General features: G+C 38.3%; 1 protein-coding gene across 1 annotated transcript in view; it reads left to right on the top strand.

Annotated features, from left to right (window-relative positions):
• The window catches only part of CACNA1B (calcium voltage-gated channel subunit alpha1 B), a 283,004-nt gene that overhangs the window by 226,569 nt on the left and 35,755 nt on the right, over positions 1 to 20,680 (top strand). The window contains exons 33-39 of the mRNA XM_063432933.1: positions 6,460 to 6,576; positions 7,980 to 8,045; positions 8,946 to 9,037; positions 13,420 to 13,570; positions 15,078 to 15,205; positions 17,342 to 17,438; positions 20,476 to 20,584. Coding sequence (XP_063289003.1) covers positions 6,460 to 6,576; positions 7,980 to 8,045; positions 8,946 to 9,037; positions 13,420 to 13,570; positions 15,078 to 15,205; positions 17,342 to 17,438; positions 20,476 to 20,584 — 760 coding nt within the window. The remainder of the gene's footprint in view (positions 1 to 6,459; positions 6,577 to 7,979; positions 8,046 to 8,945; positions 9,038 to 13,419; positions 13,571 to 15,077; positions 15,206 to 17,341; positions 17,439 to 20,475; positions 20,585 to 20,680) is intronic.

The raw sequence follows: 20,680 nt of genomic DNA, 5'->3' as shown, positions 1-20,680 counted from the left end.
TTATCTAGATACTGATGAGTTAGCCTGGTTGTTTGAGACTAATTAAACTAGGCTAGTTGTAAAGAATAAAATAGTTTCCTAATGTTGACGTCGAAGCAGCTGTTCCTCTTGGTATCTTGAATCTTGAATCAGTAAAGCTACCAAGATTGTATTTTTTACAGTTAGAAACATCACATAGTAAATAACTAGTTGGGCTTATCCAGATAAATAAAAATGGCATCTCAGTATGGCGCTGAGATCTGTCTTGGTTGGCCACAATCCTGCATTAACTTGAAAAGAAATGTTAAGAGCCTCAGAGCCCAGCATAATACTAGATAAGCTCTTGAAAGAAAGTCAAGCAACTATGTATCTGAAAAATGAAGAATTATTTATAAAGTTTTTTTATTAGGCCCAGGTAAGAAAGGGCTGGTTTAAAAAATGCTACAGAGCCCACAATGAGCCTGTGAAGTGTAACTTTGCCACCCTGCCCCTGAAGAGCCTGTCCAGCCCTGCCTATGATGCAGCTGTACATCTATTCCCCTGATGAGCCTGTCCAGCCCTGCCTATGATGCAGCTGTACATCTATTCCCCTGATGAGCCTGTCCAGCCCTGCCTATGATGCAGCTGTACAGCTATTCCCCTGATGAGCCTGTCCAGCCCTGCCTATGATGCAGCTGTACAGCTATTCCCCTGATGAGCCTGTCCAGCCCCGCCCATGATGAAGCTGTGCGCAGCCCTGCCTATGAGGTAGATGTACAGCCCTGCCATGAGGAGCCTGTCTAGCCCTGCCCATGATGTAGCTATATATCCCTGCCCCTGATGAGCCTGTGCAGTCCTACCCCTAACTGTCCTGTTTAGCCCTGTCTATGCTGACTCAATCAAGCTCTGCTCATGATAAATGAATGCAGGCCTGCCAATGATTAATTATATTGAAACCTTTACCATTCTGGACGATACCTCACTTTATTGTTCAATTCAACATATAGACAAGTATATCGGAGAATATATATTTCTTCAGTCGGTTCAGATTAGCAAAAGAAAAAAGTTATTTCGAAATCAGTTTTGTTCCCTGAAAAAAAAAAAAAAGAACTCCTACCGGTTATTGTCGCTTTTTTCCTGTCCTTTAATTGTACCAATTAGCTGGCAATTTGCATTGTGGAAACCTATGCAAATAGAAGAGCTACCTCCATACATACCCATCAAACTACCATGTATTCAAGGAAATGTTATCTGCTCCTGAATTCTAAACACGGAGCTCTGTACATCGTGGTCTCTATACCTTAGAGTGATCAGACTTCCGATGAAATGGGGAGAGTTTGTAAAAGTTCATCTTGCAGGGCAGTTTTGATGTTTAATAGAGCCCTGCAGAATGCATTTTTCTATAACATCACCCACCTAGAAGACATCTGATCACCCTATAATATTCTGGCTGCATCTCGTCAACTTGCCAAGAAACTGTCAAACTTTTTCAGCATGGCACAAATAGCTATTTAAAGCTCTCGAGACCACCATGCTACGGGGCTAGTGTTTTAAGAGCTGAATTCATGAAGAGATAGCATTATCCCACGTGGACACATGTTGAAACAGTCTCATTTTGTTTTACATTTTTCTCAACCATTTATCATTCTGGGAGAAAGAAACTTGCTGGTAATTGGTAATAGAGCAAATTATAATTGTGCATAATGAGATAAGGCAAATTCTAAACGAATCCTACATTTAATAGAATTTGCTGCAGAGTCAGATATCCCACTTTAGAACATACGGCATATTATTAACTTTGCATAATGTGAGTTCAGCACTCTGCAGTGTGCCTTATCCCAGCAACTTAAAAGGAAATTATGCCTTGTTATCAATAATGACTTACCTACAGTTATAGGTAGGGCCTTTTGTTATGATAATCTTTTTATTAAATGACATAAAATAGGTAAAACAAGTAAAATAAAATATTTGCTATAACTGCTTTGCTTTTATAGCAGACTGCAGCTCAAGCAGACTACTATTATTAAGGATACGCCTGATATTACCATGTCCATAATGCTGCATGTAAGAAGAATATTTGTGTACAAAGTACAAATTTATTTTCCTTTTTTCGTATAAGATATTGTAAATACCATATTTTTACAAGATCTGCTAGGGAGACAAAAAAATTGAATATTTTGTTACTTCTTGGTGTGTGTCTACTGCACATTGTCTTATAAGTTCTATCATATCTCTAACAGTTATCATTTTTTATATATAATAATACAAGTGGCAAGTCAGACTACCTAATTTAAAGCTCTGCTTAGTTTTAAAGCATAGTTTCCTTTTAAGACTTAACAATCATAATAAAATAATCTATTGTGTTCAAGCTCTATTCCTGTTTCAATTTATATATTTCATATTTTTGTGTGTCCGTGTTTATCGGTCTTCGTGGTTTTTTATTTTTTTCCTTTTTTGTTTGTTTCACGGCCTGCCGATCCATGCAACCCAATCAACATACAATACGGAATATTACAAATATATATAAATATATCCTCTGTCTCTGTATGTTGTATTATCTGCAACACTATCCGCCACCAATATCACCCATGGCAACATCACCCCTAGGACACGGTTGGTTTTTCAAAGTATTTAAACTTTTATTTTTTTATTTTATTTTCGCTGGACCTCCTAATCCTCTTTTGTTGCTTGTTTTTTGGATGCAAGTCCATGCCGCATGTTTGATGGCGAGGGTGACGTAACGTGCTGAGCAATCTAATATAAGGAGGAGGGAGGATTTAAGGTCAGGATTGACAGAACTTTCAATTCCTTTTAATTCTTTCTTTAGCATGTTAAGAATTTACTCATGAGTATTGCGTTCTGACACCACAGTGTGGCACAAGTGATGTCTGTGTTTTTACATCACACATAGTAATTATTTTCCCACAAATATGTTCTTTGCTATCGATCTATCAGCAGCAAAGGATTAATGTGTATAGACAGCAAACCCTTATTGTAGTCTTAGGATAGACGACCGTATATTCTGTACAAGCATGCACATGCGTATCTGTAATTTGAACGTGTTCATTAAAAATACACAGGGTTATTCATGCAATCATACTATTCTGTCGTGTAAAGATAGGATATGATTTGTTTTTTAAATATACAGTCATTTAGGGAAAGTAGGACTTCCTGTTCCTGAATTTGAGTCACCCTGTTGCTGACAGAGCCCTTGATTTAATATTTTGGGTAAGCCTTTCAAACTATTAAATATTTTTTGGGGTAAACTTTAAAAAAACAAAAAAAAGCAAAATATTAAAATATCAAAGAAAAAATATATAAAAAGATATATTAATATATAAAAAAAATGCAAATAATTAAAAAAAAATTAAATAATTTCAAAATGTTATTGGAATTTTTTCAAAATAATTTCAACAGTTTATCAAAGAAATATTAAATAGGGGCCTGAGCCAGATGCATCTCTCAGACACCTGTAGGTACACAATTGTCAGTGCTTTTGTGCTTTTTCACAAAAAAAACAAAAAAAAACAAAGCAAAACACAATTTGGGTTTAATCATTAAACTGGGATGTGTAGTAAACAGGTGAGAAAACTGCATGTTTTCCGATTAGAATGAAAGAGTCACGCACAACCTCAGCTCACCGCCTAATGATGCAGCTTCTGGTATTGTACGCGGTCAGCAATGTAAAAGAAAATGTGTCCATTTTTCACACTAGGGTAAGCACCTCTACCAGATGGAACACATAGGAATCTGCTTTATCTGCCTGTCGGCAGTTTGCCTTTGCTGCCGGAGAGATCGATATCATTAGATTCAGAATGCCAGGGCGGAGAGAAAATTAGAGTCAGGTATTTAATAAGATCGCTCAGCACTCACCTTCTCCACAAACCATCCCAAAACCTGAATGTGCGTTTCACCAGGGGGTGTGAGGAACAGATCTCACTGTATGTCGCCATCGAGCAAGTCATTTTTTTATTTATTTTTTTTTACTTTTTATTTATCTTAGGCCGCTGTCACGCAGAAAGGCTTAAGATCTTGGAGCGGTAATGCTACAGAAAAGCAGTGAAAAGCCAGTCCTCCAGATCACTCTATGATGCAGCATCATTTTTTTTAACCACTCTTTTTAGTTTAAAATGCCCAAACCCTAGGTCACGTGACTTCTGTTCCTCAGCATGTAACCTCAGCCAGCTGCATGAAGCATTAAGAATGGGGGGCGATTGAGGTGAACTAGAGGATAAGAGGGGTATCAGAAGGGGACACAAAGAGAAAAAAATGGTGCATGTATTATTTAAGACCAGTCCTGTTTTAACCATTTCCTCCTTGTGAAGAGATCACTACAAGGAATCACGCACAAGACTAACCCACTACCATACCATATGAAACCACGGGCAATGCCGGTTTCTCAAAAGGCTCTCCGAGAGCTGTAGGGCGAGAGGTGTTTTTCTCACTAAACAATGAATCGATTCCCCAATTTTGCTCTGTGCCCAGCCTGGATGTATAGGCTTCTAAAATTTCAAATTAGATTGACCATTTGACCAAAATTTAGTGTTTAGGGAATGAACCCGCAAATCATCTGAGTACAATGTGGCTAAATGTTACTCCCACAGATATCCGCCAAGGTCTGCCCAGCTCACGTCAAGTCACTCCCTGATCACACAGTGACCCGTTCATATATTTACATTAAAAAGCCACTACAGTTTAAAAATAGTTCTTGCTTGTTCCTCAGACTCAAAAGTTACTTTGAAGTTGTCTTCAGCAGAGACGGTGGGGGATCTGATTAAAAAGCTATTTTTGGGCAAATTTCTGTAAGCAGTGTTGTCACCGTTGAAGTCAATATAATCTCGGTGATTGTTCCATTTTTAGCATTTGACCCCAGAATTGCTTCCCCTGATTAACTGAGTGGAGCAAAGCAGTTACCAACATCTGAATGAGCCCTCCGTTTGAGAGTCCTGTCTCCTTGGCTCTGCTGTTACTGCAGTGAGAGACACTCATTATGTGTAAAAAGTAAAACGTGAAATTCATTTATGACTATATTCTAAATTCTACATTGCTTTCAGATATAGATGGTCATCTTAACCTTACAGGGCCATTTATATATAAGTTTAGTTTACCTGCAAAAAGTGTACTGTTATAGAGACATAGCTTCTAAATCTCTAAATATAGTTTTATGGGAGTTGTGAGGATGCCGGTTTCATTTTTTCTCTCGAGTAAATCCGGTCCTATACAAATTACTTTGTGCAGTTGAATTTTTTTGCATGTCATTTACCAAACTCAAACCCTACCAAGCATTGTTATGGTACCACAAACATATTTTTTTTTCCCATCTTTGCCGATACTGACAAGTCTCTATCTGATAAAAGAGTAGAATTAGGAATCTTAATTTTATTAAGATATTATTATATTATTTTTAATAGAAAAATGAAATGGGGTTTAAATGTGTCACACAGAAATGTGTCACTAAAAAAATGTGGTGCAAAGTTCTCAAAGTAGGGCAGTCACTGTGGAAACCAACAAACTATTCCTGCTGAGTTTGCTGGTTTCCACGGTAACTGCTCCTCAGTCATAAATCATCCCCCAGAAACTTTTTTTTCCCTGTCAATCTGTGGACACATTTTCCTGCCTTGCTGCTCGTTATGGGAAGAAATCCGAGATGCACCAGATAGCAGAGCTAAATATTTAATATATAATATTTCATTAAATCTGGAGTTGAAGAGAATAATTTCATATATCCCATCATAAAGGTCTCATTAGTAATCTCCACCTCTATCGCTAAATTATTAACATGCCATCATTCATATGTCCCCCTTCCAATTCTTGATCAAGCCTTTTTTTTCCCGTATTTCATGTGATCTTCTCAAATATTCCATCCATATCTCTTGGTTGTTCCTAGTCCTGTCAGCCAGGCAAATCTGCCCAATTGTCTATTTTGCTTGCGCTACGTAAACCTTGGAGTATCAAAGATTTTGGGGAGTTAGATAGTAGGATTTGACAATGAACCAAGAGCATGCCATTCTGGACAAACATAACTTGGGGTCTGAGAAGGGTCTGTTATGGAGCATGTGAGCATGAAGCATCAGAGAAGCAGATGACATGGTAACTATGATAAATAGCTCAACTCTATGATGTATCTCATGAGGAACCATCAAACCAGATTTTCATAAGGTTTAACCTTCATGCCTACAGGCTCAGCCTCAGTCTCCGTTCTTTTATCTGTTTTATTTATTGCTAGAAGGATAATACAGATACCCTTATTTAGCTATCTGCTAAAGTCATTTAAGTTTGTTCTTTTCTTTTTCTGGTCAGTAAGAGGTTGTTTTGTGCATGTAAAGGGTCCGTTGTGCCCCTGTATGGTCTCTAAAGTGGCAGCAGCTGCAAGTTTTGTGCTTGAGAATGGAATGGGGCGGGCTTGGCTTATTTGCAGGGACGTGCTTGGGGACAAGTAAACCAAGGCATGATTGATACCTGGGAGAAGGACATGTAATAGAGTTGTTCCTTTTACTACAGGAAAATTTTATCAACTTGAGCTTTCTGCGATTGTTCCGTGCTGCCCGGCTGATCAAGTTGCTTCGTCAAGGATACACCATACGCATTCTGCTTTGGACCTTTGTGCAGTCTTTTAAGGTTTGGGAAACACAGCTTCTGTTGGCATTTTCTTAAACTGTCCCTTTACATGTTTGAATGTGATAACTATGAAGCTTTATAGAGTAGACTTTATAGGATAGAATTCCCAACTCATTTAGTTTTAGCTGTGTGCTATTGAATGGGATGCCCTACTCATTTAGCATTTGTCAGGCTCTATAGAATGGAATGTCCTACTCATTTACCATTAGCTGGGCTCCAAAGAATGGACCTGCCTGCTCATTTAGCATTTGCAAGGTTGTATAAAATGGAATGCCCTACTCACTTACCATTAATAAGCTCTAAAGAACAGACAGAAGGGAATCAGTCCCCCTAGAGGGGCTGTACCTAACTTCCAACACGGACATAGATATGAAGAAAAACAACACCATATAGCCTCCACTAAAAGCCCGACACCCGCAAAAATGAATATTGAGACGGTAAACACATCTCAATCATACTAACATGCAAAATGGTACGACTCACGTTGTATGTAAATAATGAAACAATTGTGGTTCAACTGTAACTCAATACAGGACCTGCGTGTCCACATGGATGTAGCAACGTTAACTATATGAAACGCATTTCACTCACGAAATAAAAGATTCAAAAAAAATAAAAAACTCTAAAGAATGGAGTGTCCTACTTATTTAGCATTGGCTTGGCTCCATATAATGGAATGTCCTTCTCATTTTGCAATATCCAGGCTCAATAGAAAGGAATGTCCTACTCATTTACTATTTACTGGGCTCTATAAATTAGAACTGCCAACTCATTTAGCATTAACTGGGCCCAACAGAAAGGCATGTCCTACCCATCTAGCCGAGCTTTACAGAAAATATGTCGGCTTCAGGTAGGCAATCAACGCACCACAAATCACTGTTTGGAGAACAATCCATGAATATCATTCACCAGACTTTACGCCAATATGCTTCTAAATAACCCAAACAAGTCTGTATATGAGTGCTATGGAGATTGTCTCCTTATAACAATACAACTTGATAGTTTCATGTTCTAAGACCTATGAACTTGTAACTAGACTGTGATTAGTTATCCATAGTTATTCCCTATATGTCCTTAACAAAATCCAACAACGGCCCTCTGAGTGATGACACACAATAAACCTACGTATCCGCTGTGCACATGTATCTAACTAATGAGCGTAAGCAATGGGTGCCCGCTCTAAATTCCATTGAATTACCAAGCAATTGGCAGAACAAATAGTCAGGTACTGCTTGGCAGCACAGTACGTGCCTGACCTCCGTCGGCTTGCGAGGCACTCGGCAGGATTCACGCTGTGAAAATTGGGATTATTGATGCAAGGGAGGACTTCAGGTTGAGCAGAATGCGTGCAAATGTTTGTAAGAAAGCTGCTTTTAATAAAAGTCGTATTTTTCTGTCTGCAGGCTCTGCCGTATGTCTGCCTCCTGATCGCCATGCTGTTTTTCATATACGCCATCATCGGCATGCAGGTAAGAGAGGTCATTAACCCTTTGTATATGGAATATAACCGCTCTATGCATTGGACAGCCTTTGCAGAGCTGTTAGGGCACAAATCATGCCATAAAGTACGTACCTGTGTTAAATGGAAGCATGTACTAAATAGACCGAAAGCCATTTTTTTAAATGTGGCTAGTAGTAAATTACTAATAAAATAATGAGTTTTAGGCAAATTTCACGTTATTAAGTATTTGTTTTTTTGTTGTTGCCATTTTTCACTGAAGTTTAAATATATGTATTATAATGAATATTAGTATTATAGTCATGATTGCCAGTTAAAGGGTAAATGAGAACAAAATTGATAATGCCATTATTCTAAATACTTTTTAAACATAATTTAAAAATATATATCTTTTGTTTTAATGTAGCTGTTTAGTACGTCATGCAACGTGTCGCTTGTTAATATCAATTGTATCTACTTAAGCCGAATGTTTCCAGCAAAGTTTATATATTTTACTCCCACCCATGCAAACCACGAGTGAGCATTTCATTGACCATAACGAATGGTACACAAACCACGAGTGAGCATTTCACTGACCATAACGAATGGTACAATGGCCAATTTGACTGAAAGTAAGAGACTTTATCTTGTGTGTAGGAATCCATTTTCACTGAGATTGTCTCCATCCCCCTTAACCCTTAAGCCATAAACGAGGAAATACATGTATTTATTTATAATATGGAAAAATCAGTGTTATATTAATAGTTGGTGACCCAGTACAGTCACAGTGTTTATAGAGTATTAATGTCAAGTCTTGCTGATTAGGTAAAAAAACACAAGTCATTTTGTAAATTTGTTTAAAGAGCCACTTTGTATTGAAATTAATTAATTGCTCCTAATTCATCGCTTTGTGTGATCTTCTGTCAAACAGGTTTTTGGTAACATTGGATTAGTGGATGACAGCGCCATTAACCGACACAACAACTTCCGCACCTTCCTTCAGGCCCTGATGCTCCTCTTCAGGTAGCCATCTTGTTTTATAATAACTGAGCGGTGCTTTGTCACAGGGTTTGTTTTATTGTATTATTTAGCTTGAACTAGTACTATTACATTGTAAAGATATCAGGCCAATAGGATTTCTATAGTTGCAAAAAGAAACCTATTATCAAGATCCAGGTCTTACTGGCTTACTGAAATTATGATCACACAAAAAATAAGGGATCGAACTGGTTATATGCATATACCTGTATAGAAGTACACCTGTTAGCGCTAAATAGATAACATATAAATACACTGTATACCTACTGCACTTACTGTACCTCCCTCTACTGTAATGTAACCTGTGCGCGATATAAATAAAATATACATACACTGTATACCTACTGCACTTACTGTACCTCACCCTACTGTAATGTAACCTGTAAAGTGCTGAGTACACCTGTTAGTGCTATATAAATATAATATACATACACTGTATACCTACTGCACTTACTGTACCTCACCCTACTGTAATATAACCTGTAAAGTGCTGAGTACACCTGTTAGCGCTATATAAATAATATATACATACACTGTATACCTACTGCACTTACTGTACCTCCTTCTACTGTAATGTAACCTGTAAAGTTCTGAGTACACCTGTTAGCGCTATATAAATAAAATATACATACACTGTATACCTACTGCACTTACTGTACCTCCCTCTACTGTAATGTAACCTGTAAAGTGCTGAGTACACCTGTTAGCACTATATAAATAAAATATACATACACTGTATACCTACTGCACTTACTGTACCTCTCTCTACTGTAATTTAACCTGTAATGTGCTGAGTACACCTGTTAGCGCTATATAAATATAATAAACATACACTGTATACCTACTGCACTTACTGTACCTCCCTCTACTGTAATGTAACCTGTAAAGTGCTGAGTACACCTGTTAGCGCTATATAAATATAATATACATACACTGTATACCTACTGCACTTACTGTACCTCCCTCTACTGTAATGTAACCTGTAAAGTGCTGAGTACACCTGTTAGTGCTATATAAATAAAATATACATACACTGTATACCTACTGCACTTACTGTACCTCCCTCTACTGTAATGTAACCTGTAAAGTGCTGAGTACACCTGTTAGCGCTATATAAATATAATATACATACACTGTATACCTACTGCACTTACTGTACCTCCCTCTACTGTAATGTAACCTGTAAAGTGCTGAGTACACCTGTTAGTGCTATATAAATAAAATATACATACACTGTATACCTACTGTACCTCCCTCTACTGTAATGTTACCTGTATAGAAGTACACCTGTTAGCGCTATATAGATAACATATACATACACTGTATACCTACTGCACTTACTGTACCTCCCTCTACTGTAATGTAACCTGTAAAGTGCTGAGTACACCTGTTAGCGCTATATAAATATAATATACATACACTGTATACCTACTGCACTTACTGTACCTCCCTCTACTGTAATGTAACCTGTAAAGTGCTGAGTACACCTGTTAGCGCTATATAAATAATATATACATACATTGTATACCTACTGCACTTACTGTACCTCCCTCTACTGTAATGTAACCTGTAAAGTGCTGAGTACACCTGTTAGCACTATATAAATATAATATACATACACTGTATACCTACTGCACTTACTGTACCTCCCTCTACTGTAATGTAACCTGTAAAGTGCTGAGTACACCTGTTAGTGCTATATAAATATAATATACATACACTGTATACCTACTGCACTTACTGTACCTCCCCCTACTGTAATGTAACATGTAAAGTGCGGAGTACACCTGTTAGCGCTATATAAATAAAATATACATACACTGTATACCTACTGCACTTACTGTACCTCCCTCTACTGTAATGTAACCTGTAAAGTGCTGAGTACACCTGTTAGCACTATATAAATAATATATACATACACTGTATACCTACTGCAGCCACTGTACCTCCCTCTACTGTAATGTAAACTGTAAAGTGCTGAGTACACCTGTTAGCACTATATAAACAATATATACATACACTGTATACCTACTGCACCCACTGTACCTCCCTCTACTGTAATGTAAACTGTAAAGTGCTGAGTACACCTGTTAGTTCTATATAAATAAAATATACGTACACTGTATACCTACTGCACTTACTGTACCTCCCTCTACTGTAATGTAACCTGTAAAGTGCTGAGTACACCTGTTAGTGCTATATAAATATAATATACATACACTGTATACCTACTGCACTTACTGTACCTCCCTCTACTGTAATGTAACCTGTAAAGTGCTGAGTACACCTGTTAGCGCTATATAAATAAAATATACATACACTGTATACCTACTGCACTTACTGTAACTCCCTCTACTGTAATGTAACCTGTAAAGTGCTGAGTACACCTGTTAGAGCTATATAAATATAATATACATACACTGTATACCTACTGCACTCACTGTACCTCCCTCTACTGTAATGTAACCTGTAAAGTGCTGAGTACACCTGTTAGCGCTATATAAATAAAATATACGTACACTGTATACCTACTGCACTTACTGTACCTCCCTCTACTGTAATGTAACCTGTAACGCGCTAAGTACACCTGTTAGCGCTCTGTAAATAAAATGTACATACACTGTATACCTACTGCACTTACTGTACCTCCCTCTACTGTAATGTAACCTGTAAAGTGCTGAGTACACCTGTTAGCGCTATATAAATAAAATATACGTACACTGTATACCTACTGCACTTACTGTACCTCCCTCTACTGTAATGTAACCTGTAACGCGCTAAGTACACCTGTTAGCGCTATGTAAATAAAATGTACATACACTGTATACCTACTGCACTTACTGTACCTCCCTCTACTGTAATGTAACCTGTAAAGTGCTGAGTACACCTGTTAGCGCTATATAAATATAATATACATACACTGTATACCTACTGCAGCCACTGTACCTCCCTCTACTGTAATGTAAACTGTAAAGTGCTGAGTACACCTGTTAGCGCTATATAAATATAATATACATACACTGTATACCTACTGCAGCCACTGTACCTCCCTCTACTGTAATGTAACCTGTAAAGTGCTGAGTACACCTGTTAGCGCTATATAAATATAATATACATACACTGTATACCTACTGCACTTACTGTACCTCCCTCTACTGTAATGTAACCTGTAACGCGCTAAGTACACCTGTTAGCGCTATGTAAATAAAATGTACATACACTGTATACCTACTGCACTTACTGTACCTCCCTCTACTGTAATGTAACCTGTAAAGTGCTGAGAACACCTGTTAGCACTATATAAATAATATATACATACACTGTATACCTACTGCACCTACTGTACCTCCCTCTACTGTAATGTAACCTGTAAAGTGCTGAGTACACCTGTTAGCGCTATATAAATAAAATATACATACACTGTATACCTACTGCACTCACTGTACCACTCTCTACTGCAATGTAACCTGTAAAGTGCTGAGTACACCTGTTAGCGCTATATAAATAATATATACATACACTGTATACCTACTGCACCTACTGTACCTCCCTCTACTGTAATGTAACCTGTAAAGTGCTGAGTACACCTGTTAGCACTATATAAATAATATATACATACACTGTATACCTACTGCACCTACTGTACATCCCTCTACTGTAATGTAACCTGTAAAGTGCTGAGTACACCTGTTAGCGCTATATAAATAAAATATACATACACTGTATACCTACTGCACTTACTGTACCTCCCTCTACTGCAATGTAACCTGTAAAGTGCTGAGTACACCTGTTACTGCTATATAAATAAATAGCTGAACTGGAAAATTCGAGTTTAGTGAACAAACCTGATTGACTTACTGAAATTACTAGCGAGATTTTAGATATTTTAGTTTATCTAACTATATATCAATCAGTGTTATTTTCAATCAGATCTTACAGCACAGTGTGTTTACTTTAGAAGTTTCTATCTCCTGCTTTGTAAATTGAACATTCATTATATACAGGAGGCTCCTGCCGGGTCTAGAAGGCTATTAAGAGAGCAGGAGATAACACATTCCAAGTTAAACAGACTGTGCAATAAAAGAAGTGTAAACATTAGATCTCTCTTTACAGGAAATGAGTAGGAAGGCTGTGTAAGTCACATGCAGGGAGGTGTGGCTAGGCCTGACTAAAAAAGTGATTTAACTCCTAAATGGCAGAGAATTGAGCAGTTAGACTATAGGAGTATGATCAACACACCAAACCTGCTTCATTAGGCTAAAGTTGTTTTAGCGCCTATAGTGTCCCTTTAAAGATGAAAAGTTATCGATATTAGAAAGTATTGGTATAAAATAATGTGTCTCTTTCACCAACTTTTTGTCACTTAGGAGCGCGACTGGAGAGGGCTGGCATGAGATCATGCTCTCGTGTCTTAGTAATCGACCGTGTGACCCAGGGTCCGGCAACACCAAAGACGAATGCGGCAGCGATTTTGCCTATTTTTATTTTGTCTCTTTCATCTTTTTGTGTTCCTTCCTGGTAAGTTAATGTTTTTAGTAAAATGTGTGGGGAAGTAGCAGAAAAGCAGGGATAGGCTGGCAACATTAATCCATATAGGGTCCTCTTCAACCTATCGTATCCTGTAAGTTTTCTTGTAATTGTCCTATTTATAGTTAAATCCCCCCTCTCATAATATTGTACAGCGCTACAGAATCTGTTGGCGCTATATAAATGACAATAATAATAATAATAATATGATAATATATATATGACCTCGCAAAAAATCTGCCAAAATATTACATTTTAGAGCCCCTACGTTGACCTGATAGGACAGTGCCCGTTGACTAATCCTATCTAAAATACAGATATACTTCGAAAGAAGCATTACACTTAGAGAGAGAACTTAGAAAGGATCCACCAAGTTCTGTTTAAACATATGTCAGACAATGTTCCTGTGCTTTTCCTGAACACACCCTTCAGCAGGGCTTCTGGTACTAGCCAAGCCCCAAAAGTTACTTGCCACTTCCATTCTAGCCATAGTATACATACAAAAGCAAATGACAGGGTTTATTGACTACAGTGTGAATTGTCGAGAATTCCTAGAGTATTCAAACTGAATTTCAAATTATTGTCCAAAATAACTGAAATCAAAACATTGCTGACTTTTGTATCTAGTTCTTCAGTTTTTGCAGAATACTGCTCTAAAACGAAAAATCCAATTTCCAACAATTCACACTTTAGCCATTAACCATTTCAGTTTTATCCTTTAACCATCTACAGAATAGTACGTAGTGTATTACCTATAGATATTACAGGGATGCTGAATGGAATATGTATGTTCCACAACTCTCAGGCACTCAAATGGTTAATACAGGCTATAGCAAAAAAAAAAAAAAAAAAAAAAGAACTGTAATGATTAATGATGTGGAGTTCCGAAGATTGGATTAAGTAAGGGAATTCATAGATTGTTTGGGATAGTGGCTGGAATTCTTGACAGGAGAGGATCTTGTTTTACCTGCTAAAATCCAGAAGAATTAATTGGTCCCAGCAGGGAAGGTTTGTTAGTTAATGGGTCAATATCCAGAGAAGCATTTATCATCACATGTCACGAGTCGCTCCATAATATCCTGTCCAATTCTATACTACTTCCTTAGAATCCCACGAGATTATTTCAATTTCACATCCACCACTCCCCCAGGGCTACATCCAAGCAATGCTGTACATTATAATCTCTTATTGAGATCAACATACCAGGGTTTATTCACTAAACAGTCATTTGAAGGGGTCCCTTCGCAGCCGTTCCCTGTTGTGAATAAATTGCTAAATGTAAAAGTCAAGTTGCAAGGAGCAGTTACATACTAAATTCGCTAAAAGAATGTTACAAGTACAGACACTTTCATTTTATTTTCCATTGTAACTTAGTAAAAATGTTTATTTGATCTCAACACAGTTGGATTTTGCCTTGAATAAGATATGCTTTTTAATAATAAAAATGTTGTTTTTCTCTCCTCCCCTCATCCCTTCCCTTGCCTCCTCCACCATGTAGATGCTAAATCTCTTTGTGGCTGTCATTATGGATAATTTCGAGTATCTAACACGTGATTCTTCCATTCTGGGACCACATCACTTGGATGAGTTTATCCGTGTTTGGGCTGAGTACGACCCAGCCGCTTGGTACGTAATCCGCTTGCTTTGATAAGCTTTTTTCGGAAGCACCATTATAGACCGTAATACTTGTGTCATATCCCGTGGCAGTTTGGTTTTAACAGACCCTGGACTATATATAACAATCACTAGTATAATGTCTATACTCCTGTAATCACATGAAACTGAACAATGGGTTAACAGATGTTCAAACAGCTACTAGATGCATACTTGCAAAGACATAATATTCAAGGATATAATCTTTCAATGCAGGGTAATAACTGCTTGATCCAAGGATAAATCTGACTGCCATTCTGGGGTCAATAAGGAATTTTTTGTCCTAGCTTGTTGCAAAATTGTGCTTCAAACTGGGTTTTTTTTTTTTTGCCTTCTTTTGGATCAACAGCAAAAAAACAAATGTGAGGAAGGCTGAACTTGATGGACGCAAGTCTCTTTTCAGCTATCTAACTATGTAACTATGTAACTACGAAACGTCCTCGTCTTTCATTTTGCACACGATGAATGAGTTATTGGGGGCTTCAGAATGGCTATTTCAGTCATTATATTTTTGCAAACATATTTTTATTTAAGATAAATAAGGACCCAATGGGGTTGTCCTTCCAGAAGCCACTGGAAGTTACTGTGAAAGTTGTTACAGGCAGTTGGCACCAATTTGGCTCCAGTTCAGGATGTAGTTTGTTAAAAATTTTGGACAGGTCAATAAATCTGTGAACTGCTCAACAAAAAATCAATTTGAAGGGACCCCAACCTGTATTGTCAGGGTATTTACTACAGTTTATTTGGGCAAATGTTGGACAAAGTAGTTGATCACCATTGACATGTGGCCACCATCCCAATTCATTGGCAGAGCCAAATATTCATTGAATAAATGGGGTGCTCCACTGACTAGCACAGTAACAGCTCGACTAACAGTCGATTCCTTCCTCGAGTCCTCTGCAGTCTGAATGCTCTTCAACTCAACAGTTAGTAAGCTTCACAATGAGCTAAATCTCCATCAATTTCAAACATTCTAGAATATCTTAGTTCACATTTTAAAAAGCTTGGCAATTAGAACGCAGTAAGCATATCCCTGTATGTGTGATATTTGAGGAGTGAGTCATGTAAAATGACTCCCTCAAATCTATTTCAGTATTTATTCGATGTTATGCGGAGGTTAAAACATTTTATACTCTGTTCAGAAGAGTGGTGTTGGTTTAAAGGTCACAAATAACAGATTGTTGACTCACACTATAAACACTTCGTTCTTTATTAAGCTTCTTTCTTAAATAAGGTGAGTACAATACGGGCACCATATCTACTTTCCTACAAAAGTTAAAAAAGGGAAAATACTAAATATAACATTTCACAACCAGGCAATAGCCAGATGTGTTTTCCTCCAGAGAGTGTCCTCCCACCTAAAATCAATAACCTATCCTCCAAAATATCGATGTTTGCCCTGTTTTCTATAGTAACCAGTTGTATGCCGTTTCCTGTAATATGCAAGTGTGTCCCAATCTCTTATACTATCCACGTATAACCCCTTCTTCTGTAATGTCCACCTCCAAACAATAATTAAATGTGTCCTTTCCTGACAATATCCATGTGTGCCCCCATCTCCAGACAACATTAGACATGTGCAATTAGTTTTGTTCCAAATCAAATTTTGTCTGAATTTGTCAATTTTTTTTCAAAGTGAAACAAAACAAAGATTAACAAAGTTGGAATGGGACGAAACTAATGATTTTGGATCCAATATAAAAAAAAAAGAAAAATTAACAAATTTGGAATGGGACAAAACAAATAATGTTGAATCAATTCATTAGGATGGACTTACCTTACTTACTTTAGTAGGGACTTAACCAACCAAAAAGCTGAAACAACAAAATTAATAAAAAAATTTTAATCTTTAATCTGTTTTGGAAAGTGGTATACTACCCTTATGTGGGATTGTCATAATATAGGGTACCAATTTAGAGACTTATCTGCTGAGCAACCAAAAGAACAAATGTAAGAAAAAGGGCATTTCTTATTCTTGCTCTTCCAGCAGTTTAGCCCATATACATGTACCCCGTCTCCTTACGATATCTGAGACCAATCTATGTGTCCCGTGTGCTTTGCATAGACAGGTGTTCGTCTCCTGATACAATGTACCTGTTCTTTTTCTAGTTACAGAATTCACTATAAGGATATGTACAATTTATTGCGTGTAATTGCCCCTCCTCTCGGGCTGGGAAAACGCTGCCCGTCAAGGGTGGCTTACAAGGTTTGCAACCTAAAGCAAGTTTGCATCCATGCCAAGCAGTGCTTGGGCATTATGGGGGTCTGATAATATTCGAGGGGGGCTGTGCCTGCATGGGTATGTGAGGCCTGCCCTCTTCCATTTCATCATGCTTTATATCCCTGCCCAAGCGGGTGACAGGCAGCTTCACTGGAGATGGTAATAGGGATAATAACATGGGGCGGTGGATGGGAATTTGGGGTGACACTCCCAGTGAATGCAGCACGTCTTTTCTCGTTAGTGAAGCTGCCTTCACCCGGTTTCTCAAGCATGATGACCAGAATGCTGTTTATCCCCTTCAATGCCACTAAGGAGAGTAACATATTTCGCATTGAAGGGTTTAAACAGGTGACCCGTCTGGCAAGAAACAGGGACACTGAGATGTCTTCATGTGGACTTCTGTGCCAGAAAATACGAGGGGTCACCTTCTCCACTCCAGGCAAACTGCTCTACGCTTCTGTATCAGTGGATATGTCTGAACAGAACACCATGCACAGTCGCATCTCTGCTATCCCTCCTCCAATACCTTCACCCGCCTTAACAATACAAAAAAACATACCTGTGGTTCCGTTACAGGACTGTACAGATTTAGGCTAATCAGATATGTTTTTTTTTTTGTCTGTTTCCCTCCCATTTTCAATCCCTTGCTTGGCCGTCATATCTTGTTCTTCTTCCATCACTTGTCTGTTACTTCCTTTTTCCAATCCCTAATTTCCTACATTCATCCATATGGGTTACTTTCGTGCTTTTGTTTCCTCTTTTTTTCACCCCAATGTTAAATTTCCTCTTCTTTCCCTCCTGACCCCTCTTCTATACCTGCCAATATCCCTCCTATCTTCCGATTCCCCTTGTTTTTCCTTGCGTACCCCTCCTTGTACCCTGTTGTCTTACCTTTCCACCTCTGTCCTCGTTGTATTCTTTGTTTCCCACATGTGTATACTGCCTCTCCATGTATCTCCATAAACCTACAATTCCCATTGTTTGGGTTACTGTGTTTTGTTTCTGTCTTTAACCCATGTCTCTCGCCCTGTCCCAACCCCTTGTCCCACTATACTTCTCCTGCCCATGTGCCTCCATGTCTTTGCTAATGTCAACCCATCTCTGGCTGAATCCATTTATCATTTGCTGTGTGTCCTCCTGTCTCTTCCTTTGTGACTATCCCTCTGTCCTTCCTGCCACACCTGTACCCCCCACCTTCCCGTCGCTGCAGTGGGCGTATTGGTTACACTGACATGTACGAGATGTTGAGACACATGCCCCCTCCCCTTGGCCTTGGAAAGAAATGCCCAGCACGTGTGGCATATAAGGTAGAACAGCTGTATCCCCTGTCATCAGTAACTCTACTTGACTGGTCCCCAGTCCTTTTTTTCCTCTCTCTGTACTGTGCCAGTAACGTGCTGTGTGCTGTCCCCAGTGATCCCCAGCTTTCTCTTCCTCTCCCTGTGCACTCTTTATTTGTACCTCAAATTATAAAGTGGGGAACCGTATCTCTGCAGAACTTGCTTTCTGTAAGATCTGCAAAGTACAAGTCCACCTCCCAAAGTTCTGTTCATTTTTTCCCCCACTGTGGTTAAAAAATTCCAAACTGCAATGCCAGTTTTTAGTAGCAACCTTCCCTTTCTCAAAAAGGGCAGGTGGACTTTCTTTTAACCCCCTCACCAGTCCCAAATGTTAGCCCTTTCCTCTCTATTCTTAATTCCCTATAAAGCAGGTTAATTTCTTACACAAAGCGTGATTCTAGTTTAGCATGCTTCCTGTTGCATGTTTTACTGCATGATTTTCAACGCATGCTCGGTGTTAACAGTGTGAAATCTTAATGGACTTGCCCGTTTCAGTTTCTTGTAGTTTGCTGTTCTACGATACGCTGTTCTCAGTTCCACTTTGTATTTTATTGTTGATTAATCACGCTTCTACAAACCATATGTCCTGTACGAAATACAGATTTTAAAGGGTTTCTATTATGTTTCTAATAATGTTGCATTTGAAACGATTTAATCTGGAATTTGACATTTTAAGCAATAGCAACATAACTTTGATGATCTTAAAGATGGTTTATTTAATAATTACTCTTGTTCTCATACTATCTCAGTAAGGTCCTATACAGGTCTTTATCTAATTACAAAACAGTGGCTGGATGTTAAATCGAACAGTTTGACCAAAAACGGTATAATAGAAAATAAGATTCTGTTAAAATTACACCCTAGGCAACCTAGCCACTACAACAACCTCTAGCAGTTATTTTACTTAAAATGTTCCTTTAACAGCCAGGCATTGCTTTATCCACAGCAGTTTCTGAGCTTTGCCATAAAGCAATCAACAGAGTAAGTTTGAGAGCAGAAACTGATGTCAGGTTGTCACATGATCGCCTACAATGGCCGCCTACATGATTGCTTGGTAAAGAACAAATCACTAGAAAATATGAAATTTAAAATACATATTATTCAAAATAATATATAAACCTGAAACTGGAACTGTAGATTTTTTTCTGTATTTTCTTCCTCTGACTTTCATTCAAAAGGTGCATGAATAACCTTCTCTGTGAGCTGGGTACAACAAGCAGGGGTAGTGACTCCCCCCTAGTCCTTCTCATGTCACAATGGTGGCATTAATAAACTCTATGTATAATCTCCACATGAAATTTAAAATTGTGAAAGTAGTGGAGGTGATGAGTGGTAGTATGGTCAGTAGTTGGAGTTGTAGTTATTGAGAAGTTGTCATGGAAACTGGACATAAAATAAGACTACTGATCATTTGTTTGACCTCGCTGGGAATCAAACCTTTGACTCTGAGGTGCAACAGCTTGCTTCCTTAACCAGTGCATTACCTTCCCAGCAGATTCATATAAACATACGAATTAGATATCTGCATGAATTATGGATTTCATTGCAGGGCTAGTTGGGGATCTTTCTCCTCGCTTCCAAGTCAGGTCACAGAGACGTATTAATTTCTTTGCATGGTATGTTGGGAGAAATTGGGTCACCACAACCCTCTATTTCCCTCATCTCTCTCTCTCTCTTATCAGCGCCTTGTCCGGATGAACATGCCCATCTCCGACAAAGACCTAACTGTCCACTTCACGTCGACTTTGATGGCTTTAATCAGGACTGCACTGGACATCAAACTGGCTACAGGTTGGCAAAGGTTGCTCAGTATCTGGTTGGCCCAAGGGATTGTAATTAGTCATGAAATCCTTTCAACCAAACTCACTCCTAATCTAGCCAGATTGA

The sequence above is a fragment of the Pelobates fuscus genome, chromosome 9 (assembly GCF_036172605.1).
Source record: "Pelobates fuscus isolate aPelFus1 chromosome 9, aPelFus1.pri, whole genome shotgun sequence".
Taxonomy (NCBI): Eukaryota; Metazoa; Chordata; class Amphibia; order Anura; family Pelobatidae; genus Pelobates; species Pelobates fuscus.
Note: the sequence above shows the minus strand (reverse complement) of the source record. Positions and strands in the feature narration are given on the sequence as shown.